The 18,920-nt window shown below is 39.1% G+C and overlaps 1 protein-coding gene across 1 annotated transcript; it reads right to left on the minus strand.

Moving 5' to 3' along the window:
• Positions 1-1,731: 1,731 nt before the first annotated feature.
• LOC129237888 (uncharacterized) lies at positions 1,732-2,679 on the minus strand. The gene has a single exon (XM_054872864.1). The coding sequence runs from the start codon at positions 2,677-2,679 to the stop codon at positions 1,732-1,734; it is 948 nt and encodes a 315-aa protein (XP_054728839.1).
• Positions 2,680-18,920: the final 16,241 nt, after the last annotated feature.

The raw sequence follows: 18,920 nt of genomic DNA on the forward strand, positions 1-18,920 counted from the left end.
CTAATCGATTACTGGAGAGCCCAATCGGCAATCAAAAAGACTCGCACTTTCTGGTATGCAGTTTTATAGGCCACTAAATTTTAGTGTATTTTAGTAGGTGAAACACCTTTGTTCTTTTATAATTTTTTCCCCCGATGGGGTCATGACGATGGTGAGCATTTTCTTCATAATAAACTTTTTCGCATTCCATCTACGCGCAACACCATTGGCGGAAAAATCACAAAAAATCAACATATTTTAGACTCAAATTTAATAGGCTATAAAACTGCGTACTAAAAATCTTCTAGAAACTATAACTCAAACCGTGAAATTAAGATATAAAGTTGGTGCAATTTTCGTAATTATTTTTATAAAGTTTGAAACTTGGATTTGTAAGGTTTTTATTAGGCAATGAGATATACTTTTATATGAAAATAATGGAAATTCAAAACAAAAACGAAAAATAATTAAACCTGGTAAAAATGTTTATGTGCCATCATTTGTGGCGGGCGGTATAAGCTGTAATTTTTTTTTAGTGATTTTCCAAAATAAGTTTTTTGATGTATTTATTAAAAGAAACTAATTTAGTGTCGTTCCTAGTCGGAGCATAGGGCGGCCCTCTATTATAATAATGCGTGGCTAAGATTGCGAATTTCTTTTTTTTTTTATACCAGCGCTAGTTTTCTTTCTAAATAATTCAAAAGTTTCATTCAACAACTGCACGAAATAAGCCACGCACCACTACCTCTATCACCCACAAATAAATCACCGTCACTTTCTTTAAGTAGTTCCTCAGCAATTAGTTGCTTCGACCAAATCAAATTATTTCAGTATTTATTAGAAGAAACCCTTTTATTGAATGGTAATTTGCATAAACGATATTGAAATGTACTTATTTTAGGGCAGTCTCAAAAGGGGATCGACTGGAAGCAGTGGTAGCACAGAGCGCATCGTTGTTACCAGTCCAGGGCATGGTGGTGGTGGTGATGGCGGTGGGCATGGACACGGGCACAGCGGTTATGGCTACGATTCGGGATGGCACCGTAGTATGCCGCTCACTTATCCGAAAGCAGAAATAATTAGCGAGGAGCCAAAGCATAAAAAAGCTCACCATCACACACCACCACAGACGCACACACCCCCTGACAGCTACTACTACAGTAAAATTATTGAAGCGGCTAATGAAGACGCAAGCGATGATACTAGACGCAGAGGCGCACAGTCTGGATTTCTTTAGAGTTAATTGAAATTCAATTTGTCTATTAGGTCATATTAATTTAATTGGTGGTCGAAATGGAAATTTGAAAAATAAAACAATAGAAAAATATGCACGAAAATATAGAGAGCAAATATTGGTTTATTACGCCGATGAACTTATGAGCTATGGCTTACTTAGCTAAATATATTATACATACAACAACATTAAATGTATTAAGCATTAAGTTTAACATATACATATAAACATAAATAAAAATGTAAACAAGGGTATTTCACTTTTTTTTTTTTGCTTCTCTTGGTTAATCTACAAAGCAAATAACTTTTTCGTAGTACGTCGTATTACGCGTGCTTTCCTTTTTTTAAATAATTATTTTAGCATTTCTTCCTAGTTTTTGGTGATCTTCTTTGGTTTGATCTGAAATCGCTTAGTTGCGACAACGCCGACTTTCACCTCTTCGCGCAGCTCCAGTGCACACCACCCAACTCATACCCAATTCGTATGCCGCGCTTCAGCTTTCACCGCGTTCACCGCGCTTACGACTGCGCACGCGAGGGCACCCAAGCATTGTACGCCTTATCCTGCATCATCATCTCATCATCGATGCTCCGATGGTAAGAGCCGCCTTCATGCCCGGCTTCGTATTCTCCCGCATGACTCGATGAATAGGTCTGGCTGTGCTGCACTTGCGGATGTTTGACAATTTCATAAGTGGTCTTTTCGCCGCCCTCCGCCGACACCAGTTTCTTGAGTCCAATAATAGCGCTTATGATGAGCGCGATTTTGCCTACGATCAGCGCCTTGCCCGCAACTATCGCAATCGAGTGATAGGCCATTTTGAGTATGGCCGTCTTTAGCATAACAGCCGCTATGAAGGGACCCAAATACTTTTTATCGTCGCCCTTCTTTTTGCGTCCTTCTACAAACTCGTTTGCTGTATCAACAACCGCGTCGCCGACACCGAATTGCTGAAAGTACGCCGTGACGGCGCTAAAGAAATCCTGCCCGTTGCGTTGACCAAAGTTGAGCAGACGCGGCAAATTCACTTGCAGTTGTCGGCTATCAATGAAGCGCAAAAAACGCTCCAATAGCAGCGCATCTAAACTCTTCATTGATAGGTTTTCCAGATCGCGATTACTAAGATTTAGTTCAGCGTTGGCGCTTGCGCGCCCCGTACGCGTCTCATTGTCCACCTTCTTGACAATCGTCACGCCCTCGACAATATTTATATTCTGCACCTTGAGCGCGCGTCCCAGCAGGCGCGTCGCCTGCACTTTGAAGCACCAAAAGAGATCGTCCCGATCGCCGCATATGCCGTAAATGTGTTTGAGTGTGCGCGTGAAGCCGTTCTCGAGCAATGTGCTGCGGCTAACGCCGTTACTGGTTTCATTGTGTCTATGGTGGGTGGACACCTCAAGCAGTGCGGCCTGCTTACACAGTGCGATCAGTATGAGTGCGGCTAAAAGCCTTAAACTCGCATCCATGGCAATGACGCGTACTGACTTTCGCCTCGTAGTGGCAGGATACGCACAACGTTTGTATAGCGAATTAATCCAAAATTTGCAGGAGCGCTTGAGTGACAGCCTCTACCGCATATCCTTGGTGCGGCTGCTGCAGTGAAAGATTAAGCTGTTCAAATTTATATTTTTTTGGGCAATGTATTATTTTTCTAAAAACTTGCACGGAATATTCGATTGGTTTACAGCCTCTTCAAACTTTCAGCGAAATGCAACTGATCTGCGCCGCTTATGTGGCAATCAAATTTATACACTTTACCTTGCCACAATTAGTGCAGCGCGCAATTGGTTGCCTGTTCTTGCTGCTGCTGCTGCTGCTGCCGCCGCTGGACCCACTTGCCAAGTCTGCCAAAGCCGCCAAAATCATTTGTGTTTCTTCTTCGCAACTGATACGCGCGTGGCCGTTTTGCTGCACTTTTTTTACCGCGAGCGCTGGCTATTTGGAGCGTGTTGGATGCAATATGCTTACTTTTCCATTGCGCCCCGTCGTCTTGAGTTGTGAGTGAAAAATTGCAAGCATCGCTGCTGATTTGGTACAAATGCTGATTGTTGCTGGTTGCTAACAATTGAAAATGATCAGCTACTTAATTATTTATCAGTATTGCACTTTTTATTGTTATTGTAATTGCTGGTAGTCATAAGTTTGTGCTTGCGTTTGTTATTTTATTTATATGCAACACTTTCATGCGCCAACTCTTGCCACCCACTTTCTTCTGCGGATTGATCGCATGAGTTGAATTAATGCATTTAGCCGTACGTGTGCTCAAATTTTAAAGAAAACATTCATTTCTCCACTTGTCTTTGGTGACGTTCGTGCTTTTGCCAAAATGTTTGTCGACACGCAAAGCCATTGTTTGGGTACTTCAAAACAGATGTACAAACATGTAACTGCATCTACTAATTGTGCATCTTAGGAGGATGGAGAAATTTTCCGTTTGCTAAGTATGCCCATATACAGGTATGTACGTAAATATTTATGTTTACACGTCGAATAAGCCGCAGCAAAGCATTATTGGCCCTCATTAGTGATAAACTCTCTTGCCTATTAACAAAAATGAAGGCGAAAAAAGTTTATTAATTGATAATGAAAAATTGATAGTAGCGACTCTGCACAAAGTGAAAACTTCAAATTAATTGACCAATCAGTTCGAAATTATTTCTTCTATTAATAAAGTTTTTCAAAAGAAATACTCGTGCAGTAAATTAAATGTGAAGGTTGCTGAAAGATAATTCTCTGGTAGATAAATAGTTTAAGAAGAGTGAAAGTTTTTCTTAATAATCTGTGTGCCTTGGGGAGAATTTTTAATAGTAACAAGCCTGATTTCATCAGCTATAATATTCTGCATGTATGTAGCGGTGGTGGTGGAAATGTTGTCTGAGTGACACAGCCCAGACCCAATTAGCACAAAAATGCCATTTTGATCCACCACTTGTAAAACCATTGCTTTTTATTAGTCGAACCATCTTTATTTGACTATGAATCTGCCTGGGTTAGATAAGGTTAGGTTTGGCAGCCGCATCGCACATAGAGACAGCGATGCCGCTTAGACCACGAAATGGGTCCGTTGAGTGCCGCAGCGGCTGGACTACATTTCCCCTTCCTTACTGAGCTTTTGGAAAAGCGTAAAAGATTGTTAATACCTAAAGTGTATTGATTACCTAAATTCATTAAGAAGTAGGATATTCAATATCGGTTCCTGCTTCTGGCTAGAGCTGGGCATGTGCAAAAAAGGTGTTGAATTGTTTCCGACTCCTCCTCATTTCTGCAGCTACGACAGAAATCATGCATGTAAACGCCTAATCTCCTTGCATGATTTCCTATGAGACAATGTCCTGTGAGGGCCCCTAATTTGAAGTATACTCAATTTTATAATATTTTTGAATAGACTTAGATGTAGCCTTGGCCATGTTTGGCTAGCAATTTCACAGGTGTTGGCACTAATCCATTTCTGATTTACATAATTAATAAGAGCGTCCATGACAAGCAATTGCGAGAGGGCCCCCATAAAATTACTTATGTTTGGCACACAGGTAACTTCTCTTGCAAGTTGGTCAGCGCTACAGCTCTCTAGTATATGTCCGTGGCCTGGAACTCAGCATAAAGTACTGTTTAGCCATCTCATTAAGAGATTTGCGACAGTGTAAGTCACTCCTAGATGTTATTTGGAATGCATCCAGGGCCGGTAGGGCAGTTTGGCTGTCTGATAGAATGCGGATATCTGTTGATGATATTCTGTTTATCTCTAACCATTTTAAGGCTCCATTATAGCGTTCGGTAGTTTAAAGGATTACTGATAAAAAGCTCTTTACAATATAACCGTGATCATACACCGGTGCCCCTTTTAGATCCGTCCATGTAGATCTTAACGGGTGTGTTGGGTGATGGATCTTCTTCAAGCTATTCCAATCTAGAAGGGAAACTCCTTTCGAAGCAAAGAATGGTAGGGTGATAATCACAATCACTGGGTATATCCGTATAGAAGTTTAAGATGGTTGAATGGCCATGTGTAACAGTCTTCCACTGTCAGCTCACTCTGAGCATTAAAGCGAAACAGCCCGCTGAGTATTTCAGAAGATCTACTATAAAAGACGGCTGTGGCAACGTTATGGTTTGGGCCTGCATGCAATCAAATGGAGTTGGAAATTTTACTTCAATCGAAGAATCAATGACCAATTATTTTAATATAAAACTTCTGCAAAAAACTTGGCGCAAAGCGCTAGGAAAATAACAAATTCAAGATGACTTTCGCTTTTAACAAGATAACAACCCTAAGCATAAGTCACGAATAATACCAAACATGGTTAATATATAAATGTCCCTACATTATTGAAATTCTTGCACAATCACCGGATTTGAATGACATCGAACATTTATGGTCGGTTTTGAAGGCAAACGGAAGAAGATAAAGCATAACAAATTTGATCTTAAAAAGGCAATACTTGAAAAGTGGAACCAAATGAGTCCAGAATACAAAAACAACTCCATGCCATGTAGACTTCAAGCTGTAATTGATATTAAAGTATACCCCACAAGGTACTAAATACCTTAAAAGTTTAAAAATTGGAAATAAAAAGTTGTCCTTTTTTAAGTTGTGTCATTCAAGCGCGGCGTGAATTCTATGAAATGAGAACAAAAGGGTAACGAAGTGGATTTAATGTGGATTTACCAAACCACTAGACGCGGCTAGCGAAATGAGGTAACATCTAAAACAACTGTTCTGAAAAGCAATTTATGTGATATAATAACAATTTGAGAACAAATTATAATAAATTAATAAGTTTAAATTGTTAACTTATTTCTTTTACTGGCGTATTTTGAAATTAAAAAAAATGAATCATCCTAATTGAACCTCTTCTGATATAATCAAATAAAATTGAGCCCAAAGAAATGCGAAGTAATGTAACTATAGAACCAAAGCCTTTTCTAAAGTTACGGTAAGCCTATAACGGTAAACTTCAATAAAAAAGCTAGCGTTCAAACCACTTAAATTTAATTTAAATTTTCAAATTAACTTGCCGCCAATGACATTAACCGTTACCATCATTGTGGGCACTCCAATACTATAAACACTCGCTTAGCAGCCACTTGAGCGCAGAGCGAAAACAATGTCAATGTTGCCATGAATAAACAGCGGCTGATAGCCAAACATAGCGAAAACGATGTATGTGAAACAACAACAACAAATAATCATAGCACACAATCAATGAGGCAGCAGCACGGCATATACAGTCAAGAGCTAATAATACAACACTACCAGTAAGCGTGTACGTGTGCTCATATACATATGCATATGTACATATAACCACGTACAGTATCGAGCATAACTTAAGCAGGTTGTTTCACATTATCTTGCATGATTGACAAATTTCATTTATGTTGAGTAATTATTTTTAAACAATGTCTAATTTTAACTAATTCCAATTTTATATGTACAATATATTTTTTTAAATCCTTTTCTTTATGGCGATCGGTTTTTTAAACATTTAGCAATATACTTATTTTTCTTTTTTTTTAAGAGAAAAAGCCTTTATGGAATACATCCAACCATTTACTACTTTTAAGATAAGTAATAATGTAGAATAATTTATTGCCAAATGAGGTTTTTTGTAGACTTTCTCTTGAGCCTGGTGAATGTTATGGGATTTGCAATTAGTTCTGTAGCAAGAGGGTTTGCGTACAGCTGGAGTCGTGTGTTGTATGATCTGGCATATTTTCTTATTTTTTCAATTATTGTGGGTACTTTGAGATGGCGATGAATTGGTGAATTTAAGGTATAGTAAGGGACGCTTGCAATCATTCTGAGTGTTTTCGACAGAAATCTGCAATGTTTTTTCAACTATAAATTTATATTGTGCTTTAATCAAAGTGAAGTTCGAAATAAACAATGCAAGGTGAAGTTCAAAATAAACAAGACTGAGCTAAAATAGAAACGACAGAAGCTTTATTCTGATAACTTTGAGTTTATTTATTCAAAATAGTCCGCTCTGGCCTTGCGATCTAAAACCTTTTTGAAAGAGTATCTCAGGTCATTGACCGGAATGTCCCTTAGGATGTCGGTACAAGCCTTTTGGAAGGCCAAATGCAATTTTCCGAATAAGTAGAAGTCACAGGCAGCCATATCACGTGAATACGGTAAGTGATTGATGGTTAAAATGCTATTTCTAGTCAAAAAATCAGTCACAAAAGTGGATCGATGAGATGGTGCATTATCATGCAATTAGCGCCAGCTCCCTCCTTCGCGGTGTTCAGGGTGAATTCGACAAATGCCATGCAACAAACGCTTCAAAACGACAAGATAGAAAATTGCATTGAAGGTTTGGCCCATTGGCACGAACTCCATGTTGGCAATTCCCTTCGAATCGTAAAAACAAATTAGCATCGACTTGATTTTTGACTTCTCCAAACGAGACTTTTTGGGTGGTGGTTCATCTTTGGTGGTTCCTTCCATTCGGTACTTTGACGCTTAGTTTCAGGTTCATGTTTTAAACACCACGTTTCATCACTAGTTACAATGTTGCACAGGAAGTTCTCGTCTTTTCTCGAGGACTTTCGCCTTTAATGAGATCTTTCGAAAATTGAATTCCGAAAAATTTTGGTCCTCAGTTAATTTGTGCGGAATGAAACGTTCTCAGACATTTCATAAGCCCAAATGATCAGTTAAAATGCGATAAATCGATGTTTTGGAGATATTCAACTCCGAATTTCAAAGATGATTTCGGTTCATTTTTGATAAATTTACGAATAATTTCGATGGAGTTTTTGGTGATTACTGACTTTGGGCGGCCCGTATGTTCATTGTCTTTTATGTCCTCACAACCATCTCTGAAACGTGTAAACCACCATCAACGCCCGAAACTTTTTTCATCGATTCAAATATTTCGGTAAACGTTCTACCGATTTGGAAACAAAATTTGATATCAGCTCTTTGTTCGAAACTCAATTTTGTACCGATGACGCAAACATACTGACAGTTTAGACTCAATAGCTTCGCTTCCACTGAACCGAATGTTACCTAGCTTTCACTGGAAGTCAGCTAAGGATGTAACTTCCAACGCACTAACTCATTAAAAAGATGGTGCCATCAAATACATTTTTATGACGCCTATCGTGTTTATTTTAGACTTCACCTTGTATATAAGTTTATTATTTTACCAACAAATACCTAGACTTGCAGGAAGGAATGATTCCAAATATACCAAGCAAATATTTTACATAAAAATATTAAATGCTTAAATTTTGTACGCTATTGTAATTACATGAAAACCGGTATGATCGTAGAAGATGCAGCCGAAACGTTTTTTATTTCGCTTTATTATTATTTTGATTCGCATTGCATACTTTTCTTTTCAGTATTTTGTTGTTTGCTTTTGTGGGAGCTTTCAACACAATAGGTTGCACATTTTTGTTGTTGGCTGGGTTAGCCTGTGTAATTTGCAGAAATCCAACGGGCCCGTGCAACGAATTCAACAAAGTCAAAGGTGATGTTGCTGGTAGCGAGTGGAATGATGATGAAATCAATAGAAGCCACTCAACACACCCACACGCAAACATACACAGCTATCAAACTATAATTGGTTGTATGCAGACCCAAGAGAAAAAATGGCACTTTCACTATTTAATGATTATTAGCGAATTAAGTGAAATAATTTTGAGAGAAGTGAACATCCTTCAATCCAAAGTGAAGTTGGAAAAATAATAGTTGCATAGAAAATTCGGTTTGAATGGCGCCAGATTTTCTGAAATTGCATGACGTTTTAGGAATACGAATATTTGTTTTTCCGAAATATTGAGTATGGGAATAAGTTCTTTCTTAGCCAAAGTTACGAATTATTTTAACAATTAAATAATACATGATATAATGTGAGGAGGGGGAATACGGTGAGTGGGGAAAGATTTCCAAATTCAGTCCCTCTAAATATTTCTGGACAGATCAAGCAGCATCTCACACCTCGACAAACGTCTCTCGATATCCCTCTCCTTCAATTGACGTGGCACCCAGTTCCCTGCTTTCTGGACCATTCCCATCGCGTGCAACGTTTACTGACGGTTAATCTGTCAACATCCAACTCTTTAGACATATCATCAAGGGTTCGACATATGTCTTCATTCAATAATAATTCAGTATCTTGGAATTTTTTCGGTGCTCCTGCGGGATCTTTATCACTCACCGAAACCACTCTTTACAAGTTGTATTTTATGGAGTGGGACTACCTTAAATATTGATTAATATACGACGCGTTCTAGTAGCACTTTTCTTTAAAAGGTAACGGTGAAGAATGACTTCCCGCAAATGCGGTTTTTCCGGGACGAGCGTAGACATTTTTGACGTTCGTTAGATAAGAGAGGATTTTTACGCTCCAATTGAATGCCAACTACTGCGATCGAGACCTCACATATACACCTTCACATCACGAGTATACATATTATTAGAGCTAACAGAAAAATAGTAACAGCATCGACACCTCTTTTACGAGGGCTCGAAACTAATTCCTATACCCAATAAAAATACAATATTGAGAGTTCCAATGCAAAATTCTTCATAACACCTTGTCTGACCCAATTAAAACGAATGCTTGGGTACAGCAGGGGTGTACATTGTCTCTCTTGCTTCTTTGCAATGTTACCGACGACATCTTAAATGCTGCTCTAGGTAAAGAACCAAAATTAGGTATGCTTTGGCACCCTATCAGCGTGGAATATAGACTATGCTGTCTTAAGCCAGGGGAGCATGCAGAAACAGCTCTATGAATTAACGTGCAAGGAGTAATGGACTAAAAATATTTTTTTCTTAAATAATATCTATGAGCGCGAATACTCAGCAGCACATAGGATTCAACATATCTGAGCCACCAGTTGAAAAATAAGCGAGTTCTTAAAGCTAGGAAGTCAAATTACGCAAGATGGCGGTGTAAATCAAGATGTTGAGAGCAGAATGAGAATAGCGAAGAGCACTTTTGCCTCCCTAAAGGTAATATGTTTCGCTAAGTATATTTCGAAGCAGACCAAACTTCGTCTAATAAATTGAAATGTAAAATCGGTTTTGCTTTATGCAAGCGGAAAGCACCACAAAACCACAAACATTCGTCAATCAGAGTCGTCCTTCGTATGTTGTGGACAGGTACTTGGGTGCCAAACCAAGAATTGCTCAAGCGCAGTAAACACCAACCGATTAATTTGAAAATACGAGAGCGCAAATGGAGATGGATAAACCATATACTACGGTAACCTGCTTCCGAAATCAATAGCATGGCCCTCGATTGGAGTTCAAGCGGATCGCACAGAATTGGACAACCTCGAGGCTCCTAGAGACGCAGTCGTAATGCTGAAATCAGCGCCACCGGACTTAATACGACCTAGTCTCAACTCAAGGCAAAGGCTGAAAACCGAGGCGATTTTAAATCATTTGTGAAGTCACTATACGCCCACTAGACGGCGCTGGAGTAATTCATTATTTTATTATTATTAATCAACCTGTTGTCATTATATGCTAGGCGTATTCGTTTGTCAATATGCTTTGTTTTTGATATCATTTTATTAGTATATATTATATTATATTTAAGGGTATACATTTATTGAACTTTTTTAAATATTATATGTAGTAAGACCTCGATTTAAAGAACTTGAAGGGATTGGGCAAATGTTGATAATTTGTTTCCCCAGATCAAACAATAAAGAACAACATAAATGGTTTTAGGTTTTATTGCCATTTATGCTATACCATTTATAGAAATCGACTTACGCTTTACTAGATAACTAAGTTATTTTGGCAGCAATTAAAACAATACCAACAATGTGAACTTAACACACTGTATTATTATCAATATTTGACAGTCTGAGCTGCAACATTTCAGGTGTCCTGATTTTCATATCCGCCACTGCATATTTATTGCATATCTACATTTATGCATCCATTTATGCTTTTAAACATTTTAGGCCACATAGTTCAGTGCTCCCATTTGACCCTTGTATGAAGAGTATGTGACACAAAACAAAATCTCTGCTTGACTGCGGCCGCCAAACGATGTCAATGACTGCTGTCGTCAACAAAAGCAAGCCACAAACAAAAGATGTATACTAACAACAAGACTGTATTCAGAAACAACTTAAGCTAAGCGGGTGTTCAACTGGCCATGGCTATCATTACCTTGGCCGCCGGTTACTAGGCTCGGTCGACTAACTGTGATTGTATGAAAGTAAAAATTAGCATCGCTAGCCTAATAAAATAAAATAAAAAAAAACTTTCTTTCCACTCACTACCGTTACTTATGTATGAGTGAATGAGACATTTTATATTTTTTATTATTCAGCTTCATTTAATTTTTTTTTTGGTGGGACTTACAATCGAGAAGACTTTTATACTCGTTTGCAAATTTTTTTAAGTCAAGGTGAAGAGTGTGGAGCAAGAGGATGGTTCCATGTGTAGAAGTCCACGCAAGTGGGGAAAGTTACTGATCGCCATTCACTTGGGAATGGCCAGGACGATTCTTCTGCATATGGTTCAAGCAGCTCACAACGGCCGGGATTAGCCCACGTATCCTCTGGGTAGCTTCCGAACACCCGTTCGGGAGTGAGCTAACGTGAGAAGGCGAAACATTCCAGGATAGCTGGTTGTGCGTTGGGTTTGGGACCCGCCACTTAAAAATCCCCCCCAACGAAAAATTTAAAATGGCGCAGAAGCTTGGACGATGACAACATCCGATGAAGCGACGCTTGGAGTGTTCGAGAGAAAGATTCTGCGTAAGATTTTTGGACCTTTGCACGTTGGCAACGGCGAATATCGCAGACGATGGAACGATGAGCTGTATGAGCTTTACGACGACATAGACATAGCGCAGCGAATAAAGATCCAGCGGCTATGTTGGCTGGGTCATGTCGTCCGAATGGATACAAACGCTCCGGCTTTGAAAGTATTCGATGCGGTACCAGCTGGTGGTAGCAGAGGAAGAGGGCGGCCTCCTCTGCGTTGGACAGATCAGGTGGAGAAGGACTTGGCTTCACTTGGTGTGTCCAACTGGCGCCGGTTAGCACGAGAAAGAAACCACTGGCGCGCTTTGTTAAACTCGGCCAAAATCGCGTAAGCGGTTATAGCGCCAATTAAGAAGAAGAAGAGTGTGCGCAAAAAAATTTATTCCCAAATATATATTATATTTGGGTATATTTCATCCCTGCTTTTCAATATGGTACTCACGCAGTTATAGCTGATAGAGACCCCAGAGGCACAATTTTTTGCAAATCTACATACACAAATTTGTACTGATGCGGATGACATTGTAAATATGGCCAGAAACAAAATGACGCTGCAAGTAACATTTATGCGTCTAGAATCATCTGCTAGAATGGTGGGACCCGATACATCGATTTATCGCATTTTAGCTGATCATTTGGACTTACGAAAGGTCTGTGCACGCTTCATTCCGCACAAGTTAACTGAGGACCAAAAATTGCTCAGAATTTAACATTCGAAAGACCTCATTAAAGAGGCGAGAAAAGACGAGAACTCCCTTTACAATATTGTAACTGTAATGAAACGTGGTGTTTCCAACATGAACCTGAAACTAAGCGTCAAAGTGCCGAATGGAAGGTCTCACACGAGACACCACCCAAAAAATCGCGTTTGGAGAAGTCAAAAATCAAGTCGATGCTCATTTGTTTTTACGATTCCAAGGTAACTATTCCCAAGGAGTTCGTACCAACGGGCCAAACCGTCAATCCAATTTTCTATTCTGGCGTTTTGAAGCATTTGTTGCATCGCATTCGTCGAATTCACCTTGAATACCGCGAAGGAGGAAGCTGGCGCTTATTGCATGATAATGCACCATCTCATCAATCCACTTTTGTGACTGGTTTTTTGACTAGAAATCGCATTTTAACCATCAATCACTCACCGTATTCAATTGTTATGGCTCCCTGTGACTTCCACCTATTCGGAAAATTGCATTTGACCATGAAAGGAAAACGTTTTGTGTCCGTAGAGGCCATCCAAAAGGCTTATACCGACATCCTGAAACACTCTTTCGAAAAGCTTTTAGGTCACGCAAAACATTACGTAGAGGCCAGATGGGACTATTTTGAATAAATAAACTCGAAGTTATCAGAACGAAGCTTCTGTCATTTCTATTTTAGCTCAGTCTTGTTTATTTTGGATTTCATCTTGTACATCTATTGCCATACAAGACAGCATACAAGCTGCAAATAAGTCTTACTTCACACATACAAAGTTGATGAAGTTGAGATTACTTTCCAGGTACCAGAAACTATGAATTTACAAAACTGTCTTAAAAACTACACTCGCATACGTTCGACGCGTATGGGTTAATGGGCTAAATACCTGGGTATGACTCTTGACACCAAACTGAGATGGAGTTCTCACGTAAAGAAGAAAAGAGAAGAACTCGATATTAAATTCAGAAATATGTATTGGCTTATGGGTAAAAGATCCGCTTTATCCATGTACAATAAAGTACTTCTCTACAATCAATTTGGACGTATGGGATACAACTATGGGGTTGCTCAAGCTCCAGCAACATACTTCAAATCCAAAGGCTCCAGAATAAAACTCAGCGATGCGCTACTAACGCGCCCTGGTATGTACACATCAGCGATCTCGAACGCGATCTCGGCATAGAACCAGTTGCCGTCGTAATTAAAAAAAATGTCCTATCTCATACAAATAGGCTATCTCATCATGTCAATAGCGAAGCCTCAGCCCTCACTGACCAACATAAATGGTTTGTGAGGCTGAAACGCAAAACGCCGCACCACCTCGTACAGTAATCAACTGCTTTGCAAGTTTACCATCATATTAATTGTATTATACAAAAACCGAAGAAAGTTGTTCTTTAGTTTATTTTTGTTAACTAGTTACAATAAAAATGAATACAAAAAAAAAAAAAAAAAACAAAAACCGTATGGGTTCTGAAATCCAGTGAAGTCGATCAGTTAAATAGTTTTGAAAGAAAGATTCTGAGAAAAATGTATGGACCTGTACGGCTTGAAGACGATACTTACCACATTCGGTAAAATGGCGAGTTAGACATAAATATGCAAATGTGCAGGGGTGCAAATGCAATCAGATATAAGGTTATCTATATTAGTAAAAGGTGTTATTTTGATATTCAAAGAAAGATGCTATTTTTTATATAAATGATCGGATGTTTATTTCATTATAAAGAGGAAGGTATGCTGTTAATAGTGGAAAATAACATCAGGCAAATGACCACCACGACCACGCTTACAGGACAAGATCCGTTTCATGAAATTTTCCATAACCGAATTGCAAAGTGGCTGCCCTATGTCCTCGATAGCCTCACAAATTTCATCTTTGAGGTCTTGAATCGAACCTAGGCTGTTGGCGTAGACCTTCTCGTGGCCCCAAACAAAAAAGTCACAAGGTGTTAAGTCACAAGATCTCGGTGGCCATTGTGATCACCTCTTCGAGAGATAACGCGGTCGGGAAACTTTGCCCTTAAAATATCACATTTTACGAATGAGCAACGATAGAATTCTAAAAATGGTCTTCGAAACAAATCCGCAAGGTGACAGAAGAAGAGGCCGGCCGAAAAAACGTTGGAGAGATGACATCGAAGGCGCCTTTGGAGCTATGGGCATATCTGATATCCATGATGATGTACAATGTAATATTTATTTATGATTATATTTATAGAAAAAAGTACGCAAACAATTTTTTATATTTCGATATTATAAAAAGGTTACATTATCGAACAAAAAACAAAAAGTAAATTATCAGAGAGTCTAAATAATCATCAGTGGCAAAGTTGATGCGGTCACCTTCCCGGCTAATTTTTCCATTTTTCGCGGAGCTGGTGTTCAATTTTAGCAAAACCTTTCATGGACTTAAAATTTTACGCGCTCAATAAATGTATCTTCTTTCTTTCACATATCTGCTCTTCTATGATAGTAGTTCCAACTCTAAAATCGTTTGCTACACATTTTCGCGCCGATATTAAATTTTTCGTAAAGTGAGCAACACTTTTTTCCTTCGATCGGCCTCAATTGCCGTCATTTCTACTAAAAGCGCTATTTAAACAGTAAATAAAAGGCCTGCATCATTGTGAATATTTATATCTTCCAAGAATTCAGAGCCTTTTTCACTTCACTTTTTCAGTCTTGGGGATTTGCCATTGCCTGTTGGGGATTGACTGCTATTACAAAAAATCGTTTCTATATTTTGGTGTTTCATGCCCACAGTGGATTTCGGACCCGAGCCATGCACAAACCCATTCGGCTACGGCGGCGGTGGATATTTCTACGTAGTGTTTTATAGATCACAGATGCTTCTGGTAGAGATGAGTTGGGAAACTGCAGCTATATAGATGAATCATTGAAACCAGAACCATTTACATGCTTAAATCTTGAGAATACACCATCTTCTAAATACCTGAATGCCTTCTCAAATGCTCTATCATAGAGAGAAAATGTTACAACCTCTGCCGAGATCATGTGGCAAACTCTATAACCAATGGAGTTATCACCGACAATAGTTTTACAGACAGTATGGCATGTTGAACCACAAATCGCTACGGGTCGCCCTATTGCGGTCTTCATAAACAGTGGCATTTCAGTGGTACATTTTTTAAGTTTTCGAGAAAATAACGCACAACGGCTGAAAAACAGTAGTTGATAAGTAACTTATCTGTTGTAAGCATTTGAATTAGATTTGGCAACTTTTTATTGACTTCCGCAGTACTTTTCAAAATGAGTCCTATGCAATCAGCATAATGAAAAAACTGTTAAGCATAAGCGTTATCACCCCATCTAAATTCCACTACTTTTGACACAGTTAGACTGTGGTCAAAGCTTTCTAGTCTGTAACCAAATGTGCTCCAGAATACCAAGGATTCTTATCATGTCCTCGATATCGCGTCCAGAGACATATTGATATTTCGGGAATGAGGGAGCAGACGCCTGTGCAATCAATCTTGAGCAAATCTAGGCCAGACATTAAAACACTCAGGGATGCCTGCTTTTACAAATCTAGTCTTATGGAAATACCAAAAAGGTGCAATATTATAGTTGCCTGATTCGGATATAAGCAGTTGTTAAGAGGAGGAAAAGAAATAGTTCATTCAGTGTCTTCCAAGAAGATGCCTCAGATTCCCAAGTACCAGTTCTTCGATGACTTGTAAGGTGTATTTTCTCTGCAGAGGCTGATTGAAGATTTACAAATAAAAATGAGGAACAATTTTTGGTCGCTTATTAAGATTTCTTTTTGAGACTAGCTCGCCTTACAAAAGCCAACCGGACCTAACCTACTGATATTTGGCGCCACAAAAGTGCTTATTCACCACTGAGCTACCGATCAGCCTTTTCACTGAAAACAATTTGACAATAAAACTAAAAAAAATTATGCTTTGGTTGCTTTCAAATATCAAACAAATCGGGTTTTGTTATACAAAATCTTTGACAAAGGCGATGGGCTTATATTTTTTTTATCAACATCTCAGGACGACGAATTGATGAATTTGCATGATCCTCAAAACAGCTACCAAATGCGATAATATTTCTGGGAAGGGGTGAATCAGTGCGCACTTTTTGAATTATGTATTGGATAGTCGTCTCAGTGGGAAAAGAAAATTTGGAAAAGAGACATGTGAACATTTTTAACGCAATACTGATCTCGGAAATAAACTTGCACAATTTGTGAATGCTGCTAGGCGTTTAACACTGAAAAAAGTGGTATGACTTGTCGATTACTACGGCATTACTATGACATCAAAGTTTCTCTCTATTTACAAAATTGATGTACATATAGAGAAACGGCGACTAATTTTTGCCTATTAGATTGAGTTAAATCAAGCTTCTGATCTTAGTGCATTATCTTTGTTCACGGATGAAGCGGTTTAATGCATCGCCATCGGTCACTGAAGGTACCAGCGATGATAACAAAAGCCGAACAAAGAAAGCTGTGGCGCAATCCGGTTCTCTGCGAGCAATTTGGAACGCATCACACATTTCACGATGCACAAAACTGCGAATTTTTAACTCCAATGTCGACTTTGCTGTATGATTGTAAAACATGGAATACGACGTCAGCTGACAAGAGCTCATTACAAGTTTTGGTAAACAGTTACCTTCTAAAAACACTCAAAATATTCTGGCCAAATATTATCTCGAATGCGGACTTATGAGCCAGAACCCAACAGAAGCCAATACTATTAGAGAACCGAAAGAGAAAATGGAGCTGGGTTGGTCATGCCCCACGCAGAGGAAATGGTGACTTAACAAGGGCCGGCATTCACTGGAATTCCCTAGTAACTGCAGACGTAGAAGACCAGCGAATACCAAAAGACGACTGCTAGAGTCAGTAACCCGCGTCATGCAGCTTAGCTCAAATAAAGTTAAGAGATGGACACAAAGCAGACCCGCATGGAATAAATTCGTTGTGATGAATGCAACGCCAAAGCCGTCGTCGCACCAGTGGCTTGTAGTGGGACTAAAAAACCCTACCTCGTTTGCAATCGTCGCCCACACTAGAACTGCTTTCGCATTTCTTCAGAGTGGCATTCCATATTTCTCACTACAGGATCTATGTTTGTGTTCCTGCGTCCAGGTCGCGCTGCATTGAAAAGAGTTGTGAGCAGCGTAATCTTCGGCTGCATCACCGTATATGCATGCAGGGTATTCGTCTTCACCTATTTTAAACAGGTATTTCAGGTATTACCCGTGCACGGAAAGCATTTGGGTTGTACAAAAATTTACTTCACCGAAGCTTTTACTTACCAGGTACCAGGTTCCATCTTTTATTAGTCCAGTCGTCCATCTGCCGCGTATGTATTTTCTCCATAGACCTTGACATAGCCTTCGTGTTTCGTCTTTTATTTCGCGCTTTCTAGGTATGCTATCTCTTTTTTCCATTCCTTCGTTCTTTAATGCCACAAATTCTTCCTTTCGAAGGCTAGTAAGTCAATCGGTATTAAACCGCTTATCACTTGGACAGCTGGCCCTGATACTGTGGCAGACATAACTCTCATAGCTGTCAATGGTTGTGCCGATGATAGGAGTTTACACCGATGATTTGCCGTTCCCAGTGCATAAAAACAAGTTTATATTTAAGACTAACTTAGGCCATTCCGGTGAATTTTCTTATTTAATTCATCACTCTGTCACTTTCAAATAATATTATCATCTTTGCTTTTAAGCAAAATTTTTCTTTCGTAACTAATTGCGCAGTCAACATTTATGGCATAACAAACTTTCACCACCAACCACTACAAACTTTCGTATCCTTTTAATCACATACATACATACATATGTACATATGTGTGTGTAAACACGAGAAACCACACACAGCATCGATCAAAAATATCCATCATATGCCAGAAAGTTGTAGAAGTCAGAAAAATGATTTTTTAATTGAAAAGGTGCGGAGGCTTGAAGTTCAGTCAACCAAAATGTGAAATAAACAGAGAGTAAATATTAAAATAAACTGCGTTTGAAATTCGTGATAAAACTCAAAAATAAAAATTGCCGCTTTTGACAACATTTTCCAGACAAAGTGGGAAAATGCAAATTAAGCTGGGACCGCAGCAAAGCCAACAGTCACCAGCGAACGCGGCGGTTGAGAGCCGCAATAAGCCAAAGGTGGTCGCGCTACCCCACTGAGACTACGATGGATACCTTTCGTTTGACAAATTAGTTTCCCCATTTACCTGACTCACAGCAAGACATGCAGCCATAGTAACAATAA

This window comes from Anastrepha obliqua, chromosome 1 (genome assembly GCF_027943255.1).
Source record: "Anastrepha obliqua isolate idAnaObli1 chromosome 1, idAnaObli1_1.0, whole genome shotgun sequence".
NCBI classification, from domain to species: Eukaryota; Metazoa; Arthropoda; class Insecta; order Diptera; family Tephritidae; genus Anastrepha; species Anastrepha obliqua.